This window comes from Jaculus jaculus, chromosome 4, assembly GCF_020740685.1.
Source record: "Jaculus jaculus isolate mJacJac1 chromosome 4, mJacJac1.mat.Y.cur, whole genome shotgun sequence".
Lineage (NCBI taxonomy): Eukaryota > Metazoa > Chordata > Mammalia > Rodentia > Dipodidae > Jaculus > Jaculus jaculus.
In genome coordinates this window covers 121907170-121933241 of record NC_059105.1, presented here as the reverse complement: position 1 = coordinate 121933241, position 26072 = coordinate 121907170, and the positions used below count along the sequence as shown (strand labels likewise).

Sequence of the window (26072 nt, the reverse complement as noted above, 5' to 3'; positions counted from 1 at the left end):
ATTCAGAACACATAAGTTTATGCAGGACACCTGAATCAAACCACTACATCAAGACATCAGGCATTGCTTCCCTCCACCCCTGCCCCCACCACCACCATTTGAGACCAAAGCGAAGACCTACTGCAGTGAGTTATGTGTTTCTGATTACCCAGCTGGTAAAGTGAACTAAAAAACAGAGATCCAAACATGATTCACATCCATTTATATTTAAGTTTGCCTCTAGTTTCAGCTATTCTTGAGTTCCAAAAAGAACTCAGAGAAATGCTCTTGGCATGAAAGGATAAGGAAAATGTAATATTTATTTATAAATGGCTATTTTTCAGCCTTAAAATGAAGAAATTCTGATAGACTATATACTACAGATGAATCTTGAAAACATTATGCTAGGTGAAGATGTAGCCAGAATACCTGAGCTTGTGCCACCTGTCCCCACTGTAGCAAGAGAGACACTTTCCCGGTACCCTAATTCAAATAACTTCACAAAAAAAGAAGATGTGGTGCACCTTGGGATTCAGGACAACTAGGCCTATCCTCTGCCATTTCAGTTGATGAGGCCAAATTAAATCCATGTTAAAAAGGAGCTACCTTACAAACAGTATGGCAGTCACTCTAAAACCTAAAAATAGAATTACCACATGATTCCACAATGACAGTGCTTGCTAAATACCCAAGTGAATTGAAGAATTGAGAGTGTTATGGTTGTGATAATAAATATCCCCACTAGCTCATCTGCTGCTTTCTTGGTCCATATTTTATGACACTATTTTGAGAGATTTTGGAAACTGTAAGAGGTAGGAGGAAGCTGGTTGTTGGAGGCATGCCTTTGAGCATTGCAACTGGCTCCCATAACCTTCCTTGTTGGAAAAATTCCTCCACAGCATGCTTCTGCCACTCTGATGTTCTACCCACATGCATGAGGCCAAGAAACCATGGGATGAACCTCTGAACCTGTAAGCAAAGTGAATCTTTCCTCCTTAGGTTGCTTTCTCAAGTATTTTGGTTTATGCATAAGTAATTATTACAGAATGTAGTTGTTTGATGTCTCCTATAGACTCGTGTTTGAATACTTAATCCCTAATTGGTGGGGCTCTTTAGGAAAGCTATGGAACCTTAAATTTACAGAGACTTGCTGGAGGAAGTGAGTCATTAGTAGAGGACCTTGAGTTGTTAGATCCCAGTGTTGATTACTCTTGCTAATTCTTCCCTGCTAGTATGAAGATAGGACAGAGGTTGTCTGCTCCTAACCTTAACCCTTCCCTGCCATGAAGAAACTTCTCAAAAACTGTAATCCAAAATAAACCCTAAGTTGCTTCTGGATGTTTGTTGTTGTTGTTGTTGCCAACAATAAGAAAGAAATTGAGGAGGACTTGAGAAAATGGAAAGATTCCCCGTGCTCCTGGATAGACAGAATTAACACTGTGAAATGGCAATCTTACCAAAAGCAATATACAGATTTAATGCAATGCCAACAGAGATAGAAACAATGATCTCAAAATTCATGTAGAATGGCAGAAGGCTTTGGACATCCAAACATATCCTCAGCCAAAGAAACACCTCTGGAGGCATCATCAGACATGATCTAAAACTATATTGAAAGTAATTGATACACTGAAGGTATATCAACAGTGGTCATACATAGTATGACTAGCCACAGGATGAAAGCAAGCTTTATGTCCATTTATATTTAAGTTTGCCTCCAGTTTCAGCTCTTCTTGAATTTCACAAAGAACTCAGAGAAATACTCTTGGCATGGAAGGATAAGGAAAATGTAGTATTTACTTACAAATGGCTATTATTCAGCCTTAAAATGAAGAAAATTCTGATAGGCTATATACCACAGATGAACCTTGGAAATATTATGCTAGGTGAAGTTGTAGCCAGAATACCTGAGCTTGTTCCACCTGTCCCCACAGTGGCAAGAGGGACTAGAATTGAATCTTTGGGCTGAAGAGATGGCTTAGCAGTTAAGGTACTTGCCTGCAAAACCTAATGACCTGAGTTCAATTCCCAATACCCATGTAAAGCCAGATGCACAAGGTGGCACATGCAGATGGAGTTCCTTTGCAGTGGCTAGAGGCCCTGGCATGCCCATTCTCTTTATCTGTCTCTCTTCTCTCTTATCTTTCTCTGCTTACAAATAAATAAATAAAAATAAAGAATTGAATCTTTGAGTTGTACTTTATTCAGAGAGATGGCACTCTGAAAAGGCAGATGATTAACACCCCCAAAATTGCCTTACAGATGACTTATGATGATTATGGGGAGGGGATGAAGACAGTTAAGTCCTACCTCTTTCTTCAGATGATCAGTCAGCCACATTTCTGAGACTTATATAGTGTTGTGATATTTGTGGTATTCCTTTCTTTAGGTGGGGAGAAGCTGTGGGAGTCTTGAGGCAGAGTATCACTCTAGCCCAGGTTGGCCTCAAACTCACCGTGATCCTCCGACCTCAGCCTCCCCAGTGCTGGGATTAAAGGCGTGCATCACCATGACTGGCTGTTTGTGCTTCTCTTGTCATCACTAGCTTCCCTCATTCTGTGGGTGTCTGGGTCCAGACACTTTTTGAAACACTGAGTTTAGTTAATTTCTGTCTGTATCTACCTTTCATTCTTCCAGGAGCATCTGAACTGGAGTGTGGGGACAGAAGTAACTCAGGATAAACAAACCATTAACAGTGGATATGTGTTTTTAATAGCATACAAATGCAGATTACTTTCCCTAACATGGAGTACAATGCGTCTTTAAATTACAGAATGTAAAAGTGCCCCTATTCACATCCTTTCTGTCCTCTATCAAAATGAACTAGTCACAAAAAGATAAAATGCTATGAAATTCCACTTATTTGAGGTACTTAGACTACTAAATTCGGAGATAGAAAGTAAAATGGTGGTTCCCAAGGGCTGCAAAATAAAGGTATAGGGAGTTATGAGTTTAATAGGGATAGTTTCAGTTTGGGGGAAAAAATGAGTTCTGGAAATAGTGGTGATGGTGGTACAGTCGAATGTACTTATTGCCATGGAATTGGACACTTTAAAACATGCAAAACTTAGGGACTGGAAAGATTACTCAGTGGTTAAGGTACTTACCTGCAAAGCCTAAAGACAGAAGAGGAGTTATTCAATTCCCCAGTACCCACGTAAAGCCAAATGCACAAACTGGTGTATGCATTTGAAGCCCTAGTAATCCCATTCGCCCTTTCCAGCTCTTGTCTTGGTGTCTCTGTCTCTATCTCTCTCCTTGGAAATAAAAACATCAAATATTTTAAAAATTACCAAAATATGTGACACTACTTAAAAATGACTAAAATCGGGCTGGAGAGATGGCTCAGTGGTTAAAGGCATTTGCTTGCAAAGCCTGAGGTCCTGGGTTCAATTCCCCAGTACCTACATAAGCCAGATGTGCATGAGTGTGGAGTTCATTTGTAATGGCAGTAACGACCTGGCACACCAATGATTTTTCTTTCTCTCTGCTTGAAAATAAATAAACAAAAATATTTTTTTAAAAAACGTCAAGATGACAAATTTCAATATTTATATTTTACCATAATTAAAATAAAAAGGAGTCACCCCCAAGTACTAAGTAACAGTCTAGATTGATAGAGTCCTTTACAAGTTGAAGCTATATGAGCACCTAGTTTATCCCATTAGGGACAGGAAGTTCTTGCTTATTTATTTATTTATTTGTTTATTTTTGGTTTGTCTGGAGACAGCCTCTGTACCTCAGGATGGCCTGGAACACGCCCGGGTTTTGAACCTGAGGGTCTGAGGAGAGGGAGTCAGGGGCGTCACCGTCAGTCTAGGAAGGCGGCCCTGACGTTTGCTGGAGCCTCCGGCCAGGATCCGAGACAACCACAGCTCAGCCGCCCTCGGGGCCTGATAGCTGAGGTGACCGCTTCCGCAGCTTCCAGGGGGCCGCAGGGGCGCGGCCCGGCAGGCCAAAGAGAGCCGCCTCCTACCCTGAGCGCGGCAAGTTTTTCCAATCAGAGGGCTCCGGGGAGGAATTCTGTGGGCCAGAACCAACCGCAAAGCGCTGATTTCCTGTTGTCCCGCCCTCCACAGCTTCCGACGGGTGCGTTTCAAACTTACAGCAGCCAATGAGAGCGCACCGGCGCGTGGCGCTGCGGCCGTGCCTCCCGGCCTTTGAAGAGAAACTGTCGCTGTGGAGTGATGGTGGGGCCAGACCACTCTACCGCCGCCGCCGCGGGTGAGTATGATCGCTGGCCTTGGCTTCTTGCAGGCGTTGGAAGTCACCGAGCGAGGCCTTCCTGCAGACTTTGCCCGTCTGCTTCCTGCCGTGGAGCCCATGCTCCGGGCCCTAGTGAGACAAATGGCCCCGGGATGGCGAAGGCTGTGCATGGGCCAAAGGCCTGACAGCATTTCCTATAAGCAGCCCTGCAAATCGATGTCCTTGTCATCACGTTGAGAAAAGCCACGACTGCTTATCCAGGGTCACACCACCATTAGGAAGGTACAGGTTTGGTACTGGCAGTACTGGATGTGGCTGTCTATACCCTGGGTCTGAATTTTAACCAGGAACCAAGGGGCGGGATCTGACCTGAATCCTAGTCTTAGGCTGAATTTTTACTCTACACCTCCAACCCCCATTCCAGACTGGAGGTTCAGTGATTAAGTCTGCTGCAGGACTAAGGATCGTGCAGTCCCTTATCCCTTAGGTATGCCTAGAGCACTTTCCTGCCCTTCAGTATGCTCCCACCCAAATGTTACCTTCACTAAGATGCACACTGTCTCCTTGACTGATAACTACGCTTGCTGATGCCTACTAGGTTCTGGGCACTGTCCTAGGCACTTTACGTAACAACCGTTCAAGATGAGCTTTGTCATTCCTGCTTTATAGGTTCGGCAGTAGCAAGGTTTGCTGCTAACTTGCTGGAAGTAAGTTACTGTTACTGCAGTCCCCCATATGTCATCATAGCCTTTGTTCTGTTCACTGCATGTTATGGACCTAAATATTGTGTTTCTCAGAACTTTCTGATAAAGACAAAGCAAAATCAAAGAGCAAAACTCAGGGTAACTCAATTTATATGTCGCTAAGGGTCGTTTTGCACACCTGTAGTTTTTTGTTTTAGTCGTTGTATAATTTTAGTCTTTTCCAATAACCTCTCCTTGCCTTTCTCCACTTATAGACACCCATAAATTTTTCCTTTGGCCTCTTCTGGCACCTAGATTTCCCATTCTTTCATTGTAAATTTTGTTTTTGTTGTTGTTTGTTTTTCGAGGTAGAGTCTCACTGTAGCTCAGACTGACCTGGAATTCACTATGTAGTCTCAGGGTGGCCCCAAACTCTTGGCTCTCCTCCTACCTCTGCCTCCCAAGTGCTGGAACTAAAGGCATGTACCTGACATGTTATGTTTGTTTTATCTACACTTCTAAATTTGCAAGACTCTCCCTTATTTGAAATACTTGTGACTAGAGGTGTTTCAAATTTCAGACTTTTTTTTTCAGATTTTGAAATATTTGTATACATCATAAGAGACTGAGGGTAAGACCTAAGTCCATACATAATATTCATTTAGATTTCGTATACATGTTATACATATAACCTGGAGGTAATTTTACACAATATTGGCAATACACTTGTATTTTGACTGTGACCAGTCACTTAAGGTCCAGGATATAATTTTCTACTTGTGCTGTGTTGACCTTCAACAAGTTTTTGAAGCTTTCTGGATTAGAGGTAGCCTACATTGACATTTCATCCTCTCACAAATGCTTTGCATAGTCACCATGTTGATGTTTGCCAATAAGCCCCTTCATTTGACCAATAGAGAAATAGGTAGGAGTTTATGGGTTAAAAATCAACCTTTTCAGGAAAAAAAAAAAATTAAAACAGATACAGTTCACCAGCTCAGGTAGACCAATAAGAATATTTTCATGTAAAGCATGGTATATAGTAGCTGAGAACAATGGCTTGATCAGAGATCTGAGAGGTTAGATAATCCTGGTTTAAATTCTGGCTTTGGTGCATATATACTTCATAATTTTAAGCATGTCATTTACTCTGTCTGAATTAAACAGCAAAATACCTCAGGATTATTTTTAAATTAAATGTACATGCAAAGAGCTTAATGTAGCACTTACCATATAAATGATAATGATGATGCTGATATTAGTTTGAAGGCAAACTTACAAGACAGGGGACTTGATCACATTATATTGCAAAGTCAGACTCAGTACATAAAAGTGTCATATATTAGGATGTAAAAAGCTTAAAATTCTGTTGTTTGTTTACTTCCATGTTGTGCAGAACGACAGAGAAAGCTCCAGGAGTACCTGGCAGCTAAAGGAAAATTGAAGGACCAAAACACCAAGTGAGTTTGTCTAACCAGTTGTGCCAGTTTTGTTGTACTCACTGCTAATAACAATGAATGTAAAGCCCACCCCTGTTTCTGCAGCCTATGCAGCCTCCATTGTGTAAGTACTGCCTGTTAGCCAATTGTACCGCTTGAGCCTACACTGGGATCCTAAAATAAAAAGAGCATATCAGTCCAGACATGACAAAAACCACTGGCCAATGCTTAGTCTGTTGTAAGAGGTTTGAGCATTATGTTTGTGACAGTCACCAAAACTAAAAAAGAAAGGATTTACAATATTGCCTGCCACACAGAAAACTTTTCTTGTCCCTTCTTTTCCTGGGAAAGTTGATGCTTGTGAAGGCATTCTTTGATCAAGGAGTTGAATACTCTGATTCTGGTGTTGCTTGCTAATGCAGGACAGCTTGTTACAGTTATTGCATAATAGTGGCACACCGGCAAACTGGCATTCTCCAGCCTGTGGATGTCCTTTGATCATTCTTTTAATATTTGCATTTTTGGTTTTTCTGCATATGTGTTTGTATATAGGCATGTGTGATTGTGAAGACCAGAAGTCAACAAGTGTCTCTTCCTCAGTCACTTGCCATCTCATTCTTTGATACAGGGTCTCTCACTGAACATAAAGCTCACAATTCAAGTAGAGTAGCTAGCCAGTGAGCCCCAGGGACTCCCTGCCTGTACCTCTCAAGAGCTGGGCTTACAAACACATGCCACCATACCCAGTGTTTTTATATGGGTACTGAGTATCCAAACTCAGGTCCGGTGTGCAAGCATTTTACCCCCTGAGCCATTTTATTTTACTTTTTACAATTTCATACATATATATAATAAATATTGATTGTAGTCATCTCCCTTTGCCCTCTCTTATCCCCCTCCCACTCGGCTAAACTTCTTTTTGTTCCCAATTAATCCTTTTCCTACTTTCATGGGTTTCTTTATGATGCACTGAGTTAAATTAGAATTACTTGCATGAGCATAGGAGGGAGGTTTTTTACTAGAGTATGGGTAATTTACTAATGGCTTTTACTTTTGAGGTGGACAGACCATAACCACTTCATGCATACCTTTGTCAATATCTTGCCAGCTTTGTACTGTCATTTCTTCCTCTTGCTTAACTATATATGTTCTTTCCTCTGAGGTTGCTCAGTTTTTGTTTAAAAGTTGATTTATACAAAGTTAATTTTCATTCTTAACTTACCTTGGGTTTTTCTTACCTCTACTTTCTTAAGTAAAGTTTCCTAAAGAAACAATTAGTTGTCTAATCCCTAGTGTCTGGCACATCAGTGTATTCAAGGATTGATGTTTGGATAAATATGAAGGAACCACATATATTTCATTAATATTGTTGGAATGTTATGTTTATGAATAAGATGCCTATGAAAGAATCACAAAAGAGCAGTTATGGTCTTTGAGGAGAAGACAGGACCAATGAAAGCATAAGAAGAAACTTTGTATTGAATATAGTTTTGAATTATTTACCCTATATAGAAATTGTATTGATTTTAAATTGTAATCATAATTTTAATCACTTCTCAAGCTTTGCTGATAATTTTGTTTTGTCTTTCATCGGCCTTATCTAAAAGCCAAGAATAACTGTCCAAATCCACCACCTGCTAGATCAGTAAGTAAATATTTTAGAAATATCCATTTTGGAGATAATTTTTGTTTTGTTTTGTTTTTATTAGGTGGGAACTTTGTATGGACATGTCATGTATTGGTACCGACTTTTCCCTCCTCCCTGTTGCTGGTATTCACCATGGGGTTGTGGGTTATGAGTTGTGAGAGCAGAAGTCAAGTCATTGGGTTATGGGAGGGACAATGCCTCTGGATAGTCCCTCCTGCTCTGTGGCTCTTACAATCTTTCCCACACCCTCTTCTGCAAACTTCCCTGAGCCATGGTGGGTGTATTTTTGTTTGTTTGCTTTTGTTTTTCAAGGTAGTGTTTCACTCTAGCCCAGGCTGACCTGGAATTCACTATAGTCTCAGGGTGGCCTCGAACTCACAGCGATCTTCCTATCTCTGCCTCCCAAGTGCTGAGATTAAAGGCATGCACCACCACGCCTGTCATGTATTTTTAAATCTACTTTAGTGTTGAGCTCTCACCAGTTTCTGGACTTCTGCTTTGGTACATTTTGACTGTCCTCAGTGTTTGTCTCCATCACCCTGGCACAAGTTGTCAGACTTGCCATGGAAGCAGCACCCTTACTCATCTGGTGCCAATTCCTCTGGTTTCACCTGGGCCCTGGCAGCAATAGGATCTTATCTTTTACCTCAGGCAAGTAATCACATGCTTTAACAGATGCTTGTCTTTTTGGAGGGACCTTGTAGGTCTCTCCAATCAACTGATGATTATAACTGATTTCGGGCACCGGGAGTGACTAGCCAGAGCCAAAATGTAATGGGGTTCTCAGAGTCCAGGAAAGTCCTTGAACCCCAAACCTTAAGTTTGTTTCTAATTTTAATCAAAGAATTTGTTTTAAAAAATGACTGAGAAAGATAATTATTAAATTACTAGTTTTTTAAGTTTTATTTATTTGAGAGAGTCAGAGATTAATAGACAGACAGAATGGGTACCCCAGGACCTCCAGCCAGTGCAAACGAACTCCAGACACATGTGCCACCTTGTGCATCTGGCTTTTGTGGGTCCTGGGGAATTGAACCAGGGTCCTTTGGTTTTGCAGGCAAATGCCTTAACTGCTAAGCCATCCCTCCAGCCTAAACTACTATATTTTTTGAGGGAAGTACAGAACCAAGGAAAGACACCCACATGGCTAGAGGAGGGCCTGGGAAAACCATGGAAAGAAAGAAAGTAAGTTCAAGGAGTTCCTGCCATATGGGGAACTGAAGGGGATAAAGAACCCATGAGGAAGCCAGGCATGGTGGCACATGCCTTTAATCCCAGCACTCAAGAGGCAGAGGTAGGAGGATCACCATGAGTTCAAGGCTGCTCTGAGACTACATAGTGAATTCCAGGTCAGCCTGGGCTAGATTAGAACCCATGTGGAGAACAAGGGCTAGGAGAAACTCCCAACTAGGCCTGGACTGAACCAGCCCAGGCTCAGCCAAGGGAAAAATTCACCCACAGCTGGAAGTTCCTAAGTGGTCAGAGAGCCTGCCCTCCCCTTGCAAATGTATTTATAACCTTATAGTGGTGGGCTCAGGTGAATCAGAGGGACAGCTGGTTGGTTACGGCTAAGGGCTGTCTCAGGAAGAGGTTAACCCTGACACCAAGTCCCAAGGGCTGAACTTGATCAACCACAATGTTTAAAATCTGATGAAAGACCTACCCCCGCCCCCTGCCCATCCTGAAAGGGTTCTGGTTGTTTGTGGAGAAACGGGTCTAGGGAACTAGACAAGAGGTAAGAAGTCAGATCATCTTTGATTTCTATCGAGTGCAGACTTTCTTGCCTTTTTTACCTTCTAGGGTATAGTCACCTTAACTGTACCCCCCTCTCAAAATCCATTTCAGGGTTAGTCTTCATCTACCCTCTCCAGGGCCCTTCTTACCAGATAATCCCTCATTTTCTTTTCTTTAAAATATGGAACGCTTCACGAATTTGCATGTCATCCTTGCGCAGGGGCCATGCTAATCTTCTCTGTATCGTTCCAATTTTAGTATATGTGCTGCCGAAGCGAGCACTGATCCCTCATTTTCTGTTGAGGGTTATAACTTTTAGCTTCCTATCCAGGAGGAATGTTTATATGGTACCAATTCATTTTGGATTTAGTTTATGTGTATCTTCCTGTCCCTTCCCCCCCCACCCCGCAAACCTTTCCATCCCTATTATTTGACCCTCAAGTTGCCTGTCAGGTATGTCTGCAATGTGTACCAGGTTAATAACCACAGATGAGGGAGAACATGTGCTGTTTGTCTTTCTGTGCTTGTGTGAGTTCACTTAGTATGATCTGTTCAAGATCCTACCATTTTCCTACAAATTTCATTATATCAATTTTTCCTTACTGCTGAGAGAAATTCCATAGCCTATGTGTACCGCATCTTCACTATCCAACTGTCAAATGATGGACATCTGGGTTGATTCCAGTTCTTAGTTATTGTGAATTGAGCTCCTATAAACATGGTTGAACAAATACTCTGCAGTGAAGAGTGGAGTCTTTAGGGTAGATGCCCAGTAGAGGAATAGCTAGCTGGGTCAGTTGGTTAGCTCTATTTTCATCTTTTTCAGGAGTTTCCATATTGACTTAACTTCCCTAATGGCTGTACAAGTTTTCACTCCCACCAGCAGTGAATGAGAGTTCCCCTTTTTCTGTATCCTCACCAATGTGGGTTCCTGGGTCCTTCCTCCAGGGCCGGCCACAGTTCCCCCTAAGGTGTCCCAGGCAACCGTGGTGGTGAGCATGGGAAACTAGTGAAAGTAAAGACTCTTGGAGACAGTTTCCATGAACAGCTCTCGGTTTATTATCAGGGAAATGGGTTTATAAGCAGTTGAGAGTGGGAAGATGGTCCTACCTAAGTAGGTTGAATGCACAATGTTTAAAAAATGTATACAAGTCAAAATTACCATGCAGTAATAAGAACAATAGGTGAGTACTTGGTTAAAATTCTACTTTGGGCAGATTGCACCAATGTAGGATGCAAGTCAGAAAAGAACACTCTGCTAAGAAGGACCCTTACTCAGAATTCCCAGAAGCTTCTCTAACAATAATGACTAGTAAATCTTAAATGAGGGTAGCACTTAACTTTATCTGCCCTATAAAGTTGTGAAGATAAAGTGGGGAAAGAAATTTCAGAATTTAGGAGAAACTAAAAAGACCTTGCAAATAACCAGGCAAGTTAGCACACATTTGTAATCCCAGTGCTTCTAAAAGTAGGAAGATTGTTAATAGTCAGAGGCCAGAAAGGGCTACATAGTGGACCCTGTTACAAACAAACAAAAGTCAGTGAAAAACAATAAATACTTGTTACATGTTTATAATACATACTTTTATATAACTTATTTAGGGGGTTGCAGAGATGGCTCAGTGGCCAACAGTTTGTAAAGTGTGGTGGCCTGGATTCAATTTCCAGTACCTATGTAAAGCCAAACACAAAGTGAAACATATATCTGGAGTTTGTTTGCAGGGGCAGGAAATCCTGACATGTCCATTCTCTTTCTTCCTCTCTCTTTCTCTCTCTCTCTCTCTCAAATAAATAAACATATTTTTAAAAGCATATTTAGAATATAATAACAGTTAACATTTGAGTGCTTACCATCATTCAAACACTTAGCAAGACTACTTTGCATTTTCTTGGTATTAAAAAAAAAAATCTTCTTGGCAGCCCATTCATCACTCATGAACCTCCAGGTTCTAGTGAGTGTTTCCCCTCATCTCAGCTCTGACCCCTACTTCCTACATGGGTTCTTTACCCCCTCCTGCCCTCCACATGTCTTGAGCTCTTTATAGTTTCTTTCTTCTTCTCTCTCTTTATATTTCTTCCAGACCTACCACATGGGCTCTCATACCACATGGCTGTATTCATTTTCCTTCTCTTGGTTTTGTACTTCCCTAAATAAATGTAATAATTTAATATTTTTTTAAATTTCATAAGAAAGTTGGTTGTGTGATTTAATGTTCAAACCAGAGCACCTGAGAGAGAAAATGAAGTCCTGGACCAAAAAGCCCAAGTCAAAATTATCTTGTGAAAACCAGGTCATATGACTAAGGCTCAGAGAGGTTAAGTACTTGGCCAAATAATACAACCAGTAGGGATCACATACTTTTTCATTCTAGCAATAAATCATATTAAATACATGAACTAATTGTGGGATATAAACTTATGGAAATTATTCTAGATGTGTATGAACACAAATGTTTGAAAACCATTCATAAAGAATGTGCTAATATCCCATACAACCCTATTTTGGTGGTTTGATTCAGCTGTCCCCCATAAACGTAGGTATTCTGAATGCTAGATTCCCAGCTGATGGAGATTTGGGAATTAATGCCTCCTGGAGGCAGTGTTATTTTGGGGGTCAGGTTTATTCGTATTATAGCCAGTTTCTCCTTGCCAGTGTTTGACATACTTTCCTGTTGCTGTTGTCCACCTGATGCTAGCAAAGAGGTGATATCCACCCTCTGCTCATGCCATCATTTTCCTCTGCCCTCATGGAGTTTTCCCTTGAGTCTGTAAGCCAAAATAAACCCTTTTTTGTCCATAAGCTGCTCTTGCGTGGTGTTTTCTGCCAGCAATGCAAACCTGACTGCAACATAAAGTTGGTATCTGAGAGTGCTGTCGTTACTGCTAGAAACCTGGTTCTGTAGGTTTTGGCCTTTTGGAGCTGATTTTAGAGAGGAATGTGGAAGGATTTGAAATCGTGGCCTGAGAGATGCCTTGCAGTGCTGTTAAATACAGCTTGATGGACTATTCTGGTAAGAGATGGAAGACTTGAATGCAGTAAGAACTATGAACTGTGAGGTTTGGCTTGTGAAAGTGAGAAAGAGCCTGGAATGGGCAAGAAGCGATTTGTGTGAGAGGCTTACTGTTATGCCTGTGTCTTGAGAATTTGTGCAGGGTTTCATTGCATAGAAATGGACTGGTGTGAGCAAACAGATGTGGCACAGAAAAAGTCTTTGGGCTGAAGCTTCTTCCCTTTCAGCTGCAATTATATGAGAGGTTACAACCATTGAGATTGGGCCAGCTGACCTACAATGGGATAACAAAAAAAAAAAAAAAAGCAGTGTTTTTTAAGGGGCTTGAATGCTGAAGGAGTGTCCTGTTCTTTAAAGTCTGCTTTATTCCCCCCTGGATTAACAAATTGGCACCCCACCTGGTATTATGGAGTATAAAAAATGTAGAAAAGAGAGGGTCATTGAATTTGCAACACAGTCTTGTGTTTTGAAAACAGCCATGGGTAGTGTGAAGCAATATTGCCTGCATGCAGACCCAATGGAACCATGAGGATGGACCGTGGGTTGCAGTGGAGACCTGCTGAAGATGCCAGGACCACCAGATGGCTGCTAAGGAGAGATGCCAGCTACAGATGAAGTTTTCCAGGACTGTGAGTTGCCTAGCTTGTGGAGTGGAATTGGAACTCCAGAGACTTGTTGCTGGTTAAGATTATTGGATTTGGAGATTTGTCACTGACTACAGTTGTTGCACTTGGAGCTACAGAGTTTGATGTTTGCCCTGTTTAAGTTGAATATTTCTTTGTTATGCCCAATGTCATCTTCTGCAGTGTAAGTGTTATTCTGTGCTATTATGGGTTTTTTGGAAGTTTGATTGTTTTTTGGTATTATGGCTCAGTTAAAAGACCTTGGATTATGAAGATGTTTGAACATCAATGGGATTGATAAAAAAAACTATGGGGACTTTTAAAGTTGGATGAATGTGTTGCATTTTATCATTTTATGGAGGCCAGGAGTGAAATGTGGTGGTTTGATTCAAGTGTTCCTCATAAACGCAGGTATTCTGAATGCTAGGTTCCCAACTGATGGAGATTTGGAAATTAACACCTCCTAGAGGCAGTGTATTGTTGGGAGCTGGCTTATGGGTGTTATAGCCAGTTTCCCCTGCAGTGTTTAACACACTCTCCTGTTGCTGTGGTCCACCTTATGTTGGTGAGGAGGTAATGTCCACTCTCTGCTCATGCCATCATTTACCCCTGTCATCATGGAGTTTCCCCTCGAGTCTGCAAACTAAAATAAACCTGTTTTTTCTTTCCCACAAACTGCTCTTGCTCTGGTGTTTTCTGCCAGCAATTCAAACCTGACTGCAACACTTATGATACCCTTGCTTCATTGTATCATTCTTTTCCTGTGCTTATATCTTTTCTACTAGAGGTCTCAGGAGCAAGTGTAATCTCATTTTTGTGCCCTCTAGTCTAGCATAGTACCTTTTATCTAGTTAGTATTCAGTAAATCTCTCTTTATTTAAATCATAGTTACAAGCTTTCTTCATATGGCCAGAATGAAAAGAGGAAATTCAGCTTGAAACAATTATTCCTTCTTATACATTCATTCCTTTTGTTTTGTTTTGTGTTTCAACTTGACCTGTCATTACAAAGGTGGGGTGAAAGAGATCAAGAGTCAGAGACTGAAGTTCTAAATCTAACCCAGCTTTTAATGCTCTGTGTGGCCTTAGGCAGCTTGAAGGACTTGAAATTTAGTAATCACTAAAATCTCTTCCTATTCTAATAGTCTGTATTTGCATATTAGTAGTTGGGCTGATAGCTCTTCTAAAGCCCAGTTTTTATTTTTCACTAGAGTGGTTGAAACGGCTTGACCAGTTCTTCCACCTATAATGTGTTAGCCAATTCAGACTGATCTATGATCAAGATTCTAGCAAAATGTACAGAGAAAATATTTGCAAGTCATATATCTGTTAAGGCTCTTGTATCCAGGACATATGATTCTTACAACTTAACAATTAAAAGACACATGACCCAATTTTAAAATGGGATGAAATCTGAATAAACATTTCTCAACAAAAAGATAAAGACATGTGCTGGGCATGGTGGCACACACCTTTAATCCCAGCACTCTGGAGGCAGAGGTAGGAAGATCACTGAGAGCTCAAGGTCACCCTGAGACTACTACAGAGTGAATTCCAGGTCAGCCTGAGCCAGAGTGAGACAAAAACAAAACAACAACAACAAAAAAAAGAGATAAAAACATGAAAAAATGCTCAGCAATATTAACATCAAAGAAATAAAATTAAAATGGCAACAAGAACCAGGCTTGGAGTTACAATGCACTAATCTCACTTGGGAGTCTGAGATGGAAGGTTGAAGAACTCAAGGCCAGCCTAGTTTAACTTAGTGAGACTCTAGCTCAATATTAAAAAAAAAAAAAAAAGCACAAATAGGTCTGGGAATATAGTTCAGTAGAAGAATGTTTGTCTAACATGCTCCAGGCCCTAGATACAATCTCCAGTACCAAAAAAAAAAAAAAAAAAAAAAAATCATACACACTCACTAGGCTATATTCAAAAGAACATTCAGAAAAGTGTTGAGGAAAATGCAAAAAAAGACAATGGGGCTGAAGAGATGGCTCAGTGGTTAAAGGCACTTACTTGCAAAGCCTGACAGCCTGAGTTTGATACCCCAATACCCATGTAAAAAGCCAGATGTACAAAGTAGCACATGTATCTGGAGTCCTTTTGCAATGACAAGAAGCCTTGGTGTGCCCATCCTTCCCCCTACTCCTACCCCTGCTGTTATTTTTTTATTTATTCATTTTTTCAAGGTAGTATTACACTCTAGCTCAGGCTGACCTGGAATTAACTATGTAGTCTCAGGGTGGCCTCGAACTCACGGCAATCCTCCTACCTCTGCCTCCCGAGTGCTTAGATTAATGGTGTGCACCACCATGCCCTGCTTCTGCTTTTAAATAAATAAAAATTGTTTTTTAAAAATTGTAAGGAGAGATGGCTTAGCAGTTAAGCGTTTGCCTGTGAAGCCTAAGGATCCCGGTTCAAGGCCTGACTCCCCAGGACCCACGTTAGCCAGATGCAGAAGAGGGCACACGCATCTGGAATTCGTTTGCAGTGGCTGGAGGCCCTGGCATGTCCATTCTCTCTCTCTCTATCTGTCTCTTTCTCTCTGTCTATCGCTCTCAAATAAATAAAAATAAGCAAAAAAATTTTTTTTTAATTTGTAACCCTCAAATATTGCAGGTAGGAATATAAACTGATGCAGCTACTTTGGTAACAGTTTGGCAGTTCCTCAAAGGTTAAATTTAGAATTTCCATATGCTGCAACAAATCTGCCTCTGGGTATATATTTTTAAAAGTTGAAATATATGCTCACATAGAAACTTGTACACAGATATTCATAGCAGCATTATTTATAAAACCTCAAATGGGAATATTTTAATTATTACTCAGATGTTCTTCAATTAATGAAAAATGGCACATATACAAATATTATGCATAAATATATGATGTAATATTGTTCAACTCTAAAATTTATTACTTGTAAACAGTACTGGGTTATTTTATTTAATTTTTATTTATTTAGTTATTTGAAAGAGAAAAGGAAAAGGCAAAGAGAGAATGGATGTACCAGGGCCTCCAGCCACTTCAAACAATCTCTAGACACAAGTGCTACCTTTTGCATCTGGCTTATGTTGGTCCTGGGGAAGGGAGCCTTAGTCCTTTGGCTTTGCAGACAAGCACTTTAACTGCTAAGCCATCTCTCCAGCCCAAGTATCATGTTTTTCTATGAGCTTAAAAACCTCTCTAAAAGATAAATTTTTCTGATTTTTTTTTTTCAAAGTTATAAAGTCAGGCTGGAGAAATGGATCCGTGATTAGAAGCTTGCTTGAAAGCTTGATGGCCTAAGTTTGATTCCCCAGGACCCACATAAAGCCAGATGCACAAAGTGATATGTGCATGTGGAGTTCATTTCCAATGCAAGAAGCATTCTTTCTCTGTTTTCTTCTCACTCTCTCGTTGCCAATAAATAATCAACATATATGGGAGGGGGTTCAAGGTAGGGTCTCACTCTTATTACAGGCTGACCCAGGACTTTGTAGTCTTAGACTGGCCTTGAACTCATGGTGATCCTTCTACCTCAGCTTCTCAAATGCTGGGATTAAAGGTATATGCCACCAAGCCCATGGGAACAAAGTATCTTTATTTGAGAAAGTTACAGAGTACTGATATATGGCACAACACGAGTGAATCTTGAAAATGTTTTGCTAACTGACAGGAGCCAGACACAAAAAAAATATAATTACAATCATTCCACTTACTCTTAACAGGTCCGTCTGCAGATAAAGAAAGAGAATGAGTCAGTGATTGCCAAGAGAAATGGAGGATAACTACTAACACGTACCAGATTTCCTTCTAGGGTGATGAAATGTTCTGATATTAGATAATAATGATTGTTGTAGACAGTCTACAGTCAACTGAATGGTGTGCCTTTAAATGATCATTTTGAGGCTTGGAGAAGATGGCTTAATAGTTAAGGCATTTGGGCTGGAGAGATGGCTTAGCGGTTAAGCGCTTGCCTGTGAAGCCTAAGGACCCCGGTTCGAGGCTCGGTTCCCCAGGTCCCACGTTAGCCAGATGCACAAGGGGGCGCACGCGTCTGGAGTTCGTTTGCAGAGGCTGGATGCCCTGGCGCGCCCATTTTCTCTCTCTCCCTCTATCTGTCTTTCTCTCTGTGTCTGTCGCTCTCAAATAAATACATTAAAAAAAAAATTAAAAAAAAAATAGTTAAGGCATTTGCCTGCAAAGCCAAAGGACCCCATTTTGATTCCTGACGTAAGCCAGATGCACAAGGAGGCGCATGCATCTGGAGTTCATTTGCAGTGGCCAGAGGCCCTGGTGTGCCCATTCTCATTTTCTCTCTTTCTCCTTCTTTCTCTCTCTCTCTCTCAAATAAATAAATAAATAAAATATATATTTTAAAAATGATCATTCTGTGGTATGAATTAGACCTCAAGTTGTTAAATGTATATGAAAAATATATAACACATATTTGGAAGTTTTCACATTAATATTCTTTTTCAGTAAACAGTGATATAGATATTTGAAGTACATGTAAATTCTGGGTTCAAATAGAAACCCAGATACAGCCATGTGAGTAACCATCCATCTCTCTGCCTCTCACTCCCAACCTTCCCTCACCCTTCCTCTAATAACACCAGATTTCTCTTTGCCCTAATGGCATGTGATTATGGTGATAGACTTTCTTTAAGTACTTGCCAAGTAAGTAACTGTTCACAGGATTGCCAAGGGAATGGTGACGAGCATTTCCATGTATTCCCTTTGGAAACATATTGTTCTTAAGTTGTTCTTTCTGAATTAATGGTTTGTTTATCCCTATTATTGATCATATTTGTTCTGCCCTGCCTCCCTAGTTTTGTTTTGTTTTTTTTTAGTTTCCTGTAATCTTGTTCTCCTTTCCTTACTAAAAATTAAATCACATGACTAAAACATTTGCTTACTAATAGAAAAAAAAAAATGACCTTACAATTCTATCCTAACTTCACAATTAGTGTTGTGCCAAGACCCCTGACCAGGAGCCAAGACCCCCCAGTCACCTAGGAGTCATCCAGAGAACCGCCAAGAAGCCAAGACACTTGAATGTAAAAGCAGCAGGTTTCTTTATTGCAAGCCTAGGCCTGGGCTCTGTCCGCACAGTCCGGCACAGCGGTAGTCGGAGAGAGAGCCCAGACCCTCAGAGGAAAGGGGTTTATAAAGGAAAAGTTACAGCATATTGTGACTTTTTAAAGTGATTGGTTCTAAGAGGGTGCGCGTGGGAACTCCAGCCTACTTATCTTAGGTAGTAACTTGTTTGCAGAACCTATTGCAAGAGCTGTTTGCAGAACTTATCTTTTGCAAGAGGCCAGAGCCTTGGTGGCTAGGTATCTCTGGAATGTCCTTGAAGTGTAGGCTTCCCAGGAATTGGGGGTGGGGGCTAGCTAAGCAAGCATGGATACAGAAGCAAAAATAGCACGTTAGTCAGCTAGTTCCTCATCTGAATCAAAATGGCTGTCTGATTTTAAATGGCAGCACCACTGTCCAGCCACTAAGCGAGGTCACAGAAGCCGGATGCAGCACATTTACTTCTCCTTGGTCTCTCATTAGGACTTTCTACCAAGATGTTAGATACTTACTAAGAACTGAACTACATTATTGCAGGCCTCCCAGCCTCTTTCACCAGTCTGTCTCCTCATTACTGATCTCCAGTGATAAGAAGTTCTTAACTGATGCTGGGATATTTACAAAAGCAGTACTTCAAAGAAAAAAATGTATAGTGTAACTGTACAAAGTACCAGGAAGAATTTGTAGAGATCCCCTCAGTTGTTTTGGTATTGTTGATGAATCTCTCCAGGGTCTGCAGGAATTCATTGGAATATAATGGGCACTTGACAAGTATTGCTTAATATAGGCAAATTCTTTTTCGAAAAAAGTGTTTTGTTTTTGGTATATTCACTGAACCTCCACTTAATTCTGTCACGCTAAAAAGACTAGTGTGTTTCTAATAGGAACCCAGGTTATAAAAGTCATGTATTGGGGGCTTGCAGAGATGGCTTAGTGGTTAAGTGCTTGCCTGTGAAGCCTAAGGTCCCCGGTTCGAGGCTCAGTTCCCCAGGACCCACATTAGACAGATGCATAAGGGGGCGCACACGTTTGGAGTTCGTTTGCAGTGGCTGGAGGCCCTGGCACGCCCATTCTCTCTCTCTGTGTCTGTCGCTCTCAAATAAATAAAAAATAAACAAAAAAATTTTAAAGTCACCTATTAGTAAAATAAGCCTTTCTCAGGCAGCTTTTCTTAAATGAAATTTTAAATATTTTTTCTAGCATGTATTGGTTATTGTTGTATTTTTAAAAATAAGCAGTTATGCCAGGTGTGATGGCACACACTTTAATCCCAGCACTTGGGATGCAGACGTAGGAGGACTTCAGTGAGGTCAAGGCCACCCTGAGAATACAAAGTGAATTCCAGGTCAGCCTAGGCTACAGTGAGACCCTAGTTCAAAAAAAAATTTTTTAAAGCAGTTGTGAACATTTAAATATATTTTTCTTTGTCTTTTCAGACTATTGGACCCAAAAAGGATGTTACCAGCCATGCTATTTTGCCTGTCAAAGTTACAAGGCCAGTGAACATTAAACTCCAGTCCAAAACAGCTAATATCACAGGGCCCCAGAAGCCAAAGTTGGAGCCAGAAAAACTTCCAGGAAAAAAATTGGCTTCAAGATCTGTTCCTTCTAACCCAAACTATAAACCACCCAACAAGAGTAGAACTGGATCGTCCACTGCAGGAACACTGTCCAGAAAACTCACAAAGTCCCCTAGTGAGACAACAGGGTGGAAGAAAGCAGATCAAGGAAATACTTTATGTACAGACTCTGTGATGAACACTCAGATTGAAAATAAACCTTCAAATGGCTTTCTAAAAGAGATAAACAAAGAAAACTTGTCCCAAACCTTGTTAGAACCTGAGAGAAAGACAGACTCTGAACTGTATACCATCAGTAAGCCAAAGACTAGCTGTTACGTTCAAACCAGGGGCAGTTTAGCTCCTAAACAAGTCTTCAGCAAAAGTTCTCTTACTATTGCTGTTCTGAAAGACAGGGGTGGAAAAACACATATCAGGACTCTACCAGTAAGGTCACAGCAACTCTCTAGAGTTGCAGATTTTGCCAGACCAAAAGAAAAAACCCCAAGAACAGTTCCTTCTCACTTTATTCAGACTGTTAGTAGGACTCAAGCATCAATGAAGCCAGTGGCCAAGGACATGAAAGTTAACAAGAATGGAAGAACAAATGAAACAAAGTTACAAACATATGCTGTCACTGAACAGAAAGTAAAACACACCAAAACTCCCCATTTGCTTCAGGAAAGCTCTAACAACAGATGTGCAGCCATCAGGCCAGATCAAAAGACTGTGCTTCCATGTCTTAGACCCCAGACATCATGTGTTTTGCAAAGATCAAGAGCCATAATCCAGAAGCCTATTTTGTCAGGTGATAGGTGCAATTCAGTCATTCCAAGCACCCCTAGGATACGAGAAATTACAACCAACAATAAGTACAATAACATCTTTCAACAAAAACCACAAACTTTGGACTCCAAGTTCAAAAAGGCTCTTCCTCACAACCATTTTCTGAACAAAACAGCTCCCAAATCTCAAGCAGGTATCACTACTATAAATAAGAAAGCACCCCCAAGTGGTACCCAGACTCACCCAAATATTAATAAGAAGACCACAGCAGAAGACCGGAGGTACATAGCTTTAAGTCCAACATTTTGTAACTTAAGATAATTAGGCAGGTTAACCATCAAGTTTACTTCACCAAGAAATAGCTCCTAAGTAAATTTTTAGCTATAACCTGGAATAACAACAAAAAAAAGTAACAAATAAAATAGTAAAGTTAATAGAGCTAGGCAACCCATCAATGTGTTATAAAGAATTCTCTGTAATTATCCATATGTAAAAATAGGTTGAAGCAAAATGGATGAGCAAAAATCAGGGTTGTAGATATAGATTAGTCTCAAGAAGTGCCCTATAGGGACTGAACAACAGAGCAGAGCAATTAGAAGGAGCCAGAATAGTGAACACATAGCTAGGAAGTTGGAAGATGCTACTTTCTTCTGGAACAGGCCAGTGAGTTTGGTAAAATTATCAGGGGGAAGAAACAGGAAGCTTCGATGAGCATGAGTGGACCAAGTTTTGGAAAGTAAGCGAAAACAGAGAAGCAGTTGTTAAATATAAAGTATAGATGGTAGGAATAAGGATCTCGTGTTTCTGTGGCTCTGTAGTATAAATGATACGTGAAGCTGAGCCAAAGGAGTTTGTATACTTTCTGCCCAGGCCCAGACACAGTTCAGAATACAGGTGAACTTCCCAAGAGGTGCACTTGTTTGTATTTCTGGTTAGAGCAAAGAATAAAGTGATTCCTGGCCAGGGTAAAAGGAGCATGTAAAATCAGGTGATAACTAGAAGGTACAAGAGGAGGAGGTGAGGCAGGATTTAGTGTCAGGATATAGCCCTAGTGCCTTCATACATGGTCAGAAAACAACTTAATGTATGATTGAGAGAATAGAGTCAGAATGGCCAATGTGGTTTTTTGTTTTAAACTTTTTGTTAAAAAAAATACACACACACACACACATATACATACATACATACACACACATATATATATATATATTATTTTATTTATTTATTTGAGAGATAAAGAGGATGAGCGCACCAGAACTTCCAACTACTGCAAACAAACTCCAGATGCATGTGCCATCTTGTGCATCTGGGTTATATGTGGGTCCTGGGGAATCAAATCTGGGTCCTTTTTAAACTTTTAATTGACAACCTCCATTCATGTACACAGTGTACCCTGATCATAATCCCCTCCCACCACTTCATTTGCCCCATCACCCTCCACTGAACCCCTTCTTTCCAACTAGTCTATCTACTATTTTGATTGGGGGTTTTTTTGTGCCCTCATATTATTCAGGTCTTCTGTAGTAACATCAGCCACTGAGAGGTCATGAATACAACAGCTACGTAGTGTCTGGAAGGGGGTATTCCAAAGAACTCCCATTCATTTGTCTGTAACATTCTCCCCTCCACCTCTTCCATAGTGGTCCCTGAGGCTTGGAGGGTATGATAGAGAGATGTCTCATTTAGTACTGAGTGCTCAACTATCACTTCTTACCAGCACTTTGATGAGTTTTGAGTCTCCTGGGTAGTCACTGACATCTGAGAAGAGAAGCTTCTCTAATCAAAAGTGAAATTAGGGGCTGGAAAGATGGCTTAGCTATTGAGGTCCTTGTCTACAAAACCTAACAACTCAGTTCAGTTCCCCAGTACTTACCTAAAGCCAGAGACACAAAGTGGCAGCTGCATCTAGTGTTTGTTTGCAGTGGCTAGATGCCCTGGCATGCCCATTCTATTCTGTCTGTCTATCTCTCTCTGCTTGCAAATAAATAAATGAAATTTTTTAGAAGAGTAGCATTAATATGTGGGCATAGCCAGGTGTGGTGGCGCATACCTTTAATCCCAGCTCTCAGGAGGCAGAGGTAGGAGGATCACCACAAGTTCAAGGCTACCCTGAGGCTACATAATGAATTCCAGGTCAGCCTGAGCTAGAGTGAGACCCTATCTCGGGGGAAAAAAAATGTGGCATGAACATTAGTATTCAGAGGACAAGTTATTTGGTGGGCATACTAATAAATACATTTAGCCAAACAATAGCAGTAGCTTCCCCTCAGGGCTTATGACCTCCTAAGCCATAGGCTTTTGATTAGGTTTTCAGTACCAGGCATGAATCCCTTCTGTGGAGTGAGTCTCAAATCCAATCATAACACAAATGCTACCATTGTACCAGTTGGCACATTTTGCCTCATGGCCATGCATGTAGCCTACAGGTCCACAGGGTTAACACCATCGATAACTTTTCTCCCCCAAAGACTACATGGGTCTTTCTAGCACTATGACAGTTAGTCAACAAGGGGGAGCCTCCAGTTTGATTTCTCAGTGTCCTGTAGCCCAAACATGTGGACTCTTCAACAACAAGGTCTTATCATGTAGTTCTAGTGGGCATCCAAGAACCAAGCAAAGCCTGGATTGATTTTGAAGGTATCAGGGCCCTCCCTGACCAACAGTTAATTGAAAAGTATCCTGTCCCTGGCACTGAAATTTTCTTGTAATAATCTATGGCTCCTGGGGATAGCATTATCTTTCTCCACAGGGTACTTCTGCCCAAACTCTCTTTTTTAACATATCATTAGCTAGCAAAGAAGTAGGTTTCCATGTGGCTTATTTGTAACATCTTAATTTTGATTAACTTCCTTCATCCCTTTCCCTGACACCACTTAGACCATTTTTCCCCCAGTATACTACCCCTCTACTTACATATCTACTATATCCTCCCCTAAAGCCCTACCCTCTCTTTCCTGCCTCTAGTACTATCTCTTACTCCAATTTACCAGGACAGCCAATTTAGATAGAAGGGTCAGAAGATGGAATTTCAACATTGATGTCTCAGTTACAACTTAAAGCTGACTAAAGGAAGGATGAGCCTTCTTAGTAGAAAGAAGGGTATAAAAACCCCCAGCTGGTGAATAGTGAATAAGGAAGTCAGGGTTACCCTAGAAATTCCAATTAGCATGAGAGCATTTGGGGCATGTTGGGCCAGTCTTATATCTACATTGTAGTTTTAGTTAAAATGGTTCAGAGTCATATACTTCAGAAAGGTAAATTTTATAGTATGTCCTTGGATGCTGTGTATGCCAGGCATTGTGCTAGGCACTGTTCATACAATTCTGTCTTTGTAGAGGTTGCATCCTAGTGGAGGAAACAGTCTACACATAGATTACAGACAGAATAGTTACAGATCACTGCTCCTTAAGGAGGGGTCATTTGAGCAGAGGACTATAGATGCAAGACCCTGAGGCAGGAAAGAGCCTGAAGGATGCCAGAGCTCCAGAGGAGTAGCAAGGAAGAAGGGAGAGTGGTATGGTATGAGGCTGGAATGGGGGTCATGGGGGAAATTATGTTGTACACTTCAGACATAAAGAACATTTTGAATTTTATTCCAACAACTATGGAAAGTAGATGCAATCTATTTTACACCAGCTACTGTGGGCAGAGTGAATTTGACAAGTGTTAGAGTGGACACAGGGAGATTAAATAGGCTGCCACAGCATTTCAAACAGATGACATGATGTGGCTCAGCGTGGTGGTTGTTTGGATAGAAGCAATCCTACATGATGATGTGTCAGGTATGAGAGAAAGTGACTACTCAAGGACCACTGTTGGTTTTAGGCCCCCAAAACTGGGTTACTATGGATGAAGATAAGGAAAATTATAAGCCAATTTAGGAGATGAAAATCAAGAGCTTTGGTTTGGACAGCATGAAGTTGAAATACTTGACAAACATCAAATGCAAGTTACAGACTAGGAAGTAGAGTCTAAATACATTGGGGTTCCAGAGGGTGATCTGGGCTGAAATGTGTACTTGCGGGTCATTAATTCATAGGTATAATTTTACAAAGCTCAAATACCTACTTTTAACGATCTTGGTGTATTCAGACTTTGCTTCCTCCAAAAAAGTATTAGGAATAGAAAACATTAACAGTGGAGGAGAGCCAGGATTAGGACTTGGCACTGTCACAGACCAGATGCTTAAGAGCCATAAAATTATTGACCTAGCTAATGAAAGAATGGGAGCCATGTGAGGGGAGAGAGCTAAGGAACTGAGTGAAGTGGTCAGTGAGCACCAAGAAAGACCCTGCTGAGGGTAGAATGCAGATTTAGTGGGTCTGATTGTATGACAGAAAGCTTCTGGTGGCAAAAATGGAGTGCTAAGTCAGTGATCTCAGAAACAGGAAAATCTGGAGCAGCTAGTGTCTAAAGTTACATGCAGAAAAATGAAACTATTTATTGTAGAGAAAAATACTGAAATGTAATGAAGTAAAGGTATGTAAGACATGTTCTCCCATGTGTAATTATTGCAATTCTCTGCCTTCTGACTCTGGGTAAGATCAACCCAGCACTGTCATTGTCCATTTATAAGGGTATTGTTGTTTTGCTTGGTGTCGTGTGGTCGTGGTGATGGTGTGGAAGGAGGGGATAGTGTGTGCCCCTGTACATGCCTTTCACTTATACATGGTGACTGGTATCGTGCTTCAGTGTTCTTCCTCCCATTCTTGTTTGAGCCAGTCCCTACTGATCCTGGAGCTTGCCACTTTTTCACAGCTCTGGCGATTCCTAAGTTCTTGCTCCCCTGTGAGATTGAGGTTACAGGTGCATAGTCATGCCCAGTTATTTTTTTTTAGTTAAAGTTTTTTGTTTATATTTTTGTATTGCCAGCTTCCATAATTATAGGCAACAGATCATGATAATTCTCCCCAGCCCCCACTTTCCCCTTCACAAATCCACTCTCCATCATATCCCCTCCCCCTCTCCATTAGTCTCTCTTTTAATTTGATGTCATCATCTGTGCCTCCTATTATGAGGTTCTTGTAAAGGTTGTGCTAAGTACTGAGAGGTCATGGACATAGAGGCCAATTTCTGTCTATAAACAATTGCATTGTAAGCAGCCCTACCCTTCCTTTTGCTCTTAAGTTCTTTCTGCACCCTCTTCTGAGCCTTGGAAGGTGTGACAGAGATATTTCAGTGCTGGATAGTCTGTCACTTCTCAGCACTGCGGTGCCCTTTGAGTCATCCCAGTAGTCACCATCATCTAAACGTTGCCCTTTGGATCATCCCAATGGTCACCACCATCTGAAAAGAGAAGCTTCTCTAACCAAAAGTAAGAGTAGCATTAATATATGGGTATGAA

The 26072-nt window shown here is 40.9% G+C and overlaps 1 protein-coding gene and 1 non-coding gene across 3 annotated transcripts in view; one reads left to right on the top strand and one right to left on the bottom strand.

The window, feature by feature from the left end:
- Window positions 1-4099: 4099 nt before the first annotated feature.
- Ckap2l (cytoskeleton associated protein 2 like) overlaps window positions 4100-26072 on the top strand; it is a 63877-nt gene continuing 41904 nt past the window's right edge. Inside the window, exons 1-4 of one of the 2 annotated variants that reach the window (XM_004669770.2) lie at window positions 4100-4203; window positions 6265-6328; window positions 7901-7952; window positions 19820-21009. In XM_004669770.2, the coding sequence (XP_004669827.2) occupies window positions 4167-4203; window positions 6265-6328; window positions 7901-7952; window positions 19820-21009 (1343 nt within the window). In that variant the 5' untranslated portion in view covers window positions 4100-4166. Of the gene's footprint in view, window positions 4204-6264; window positions 6432-7900; window positions 7953-19819; window positions 21010-26072 lie in introns of those variants that run through there. The other variant, XM_045148105.1, reaches the window with a different exon arrangement.
- Window positions 9865-9971, bottom strand: LOC123460351. The gene has a single exon (XR_006636916.1). It is a non-coding gene; the product is annotated as a U6 spliceosomal RNA (small nuclear RNA).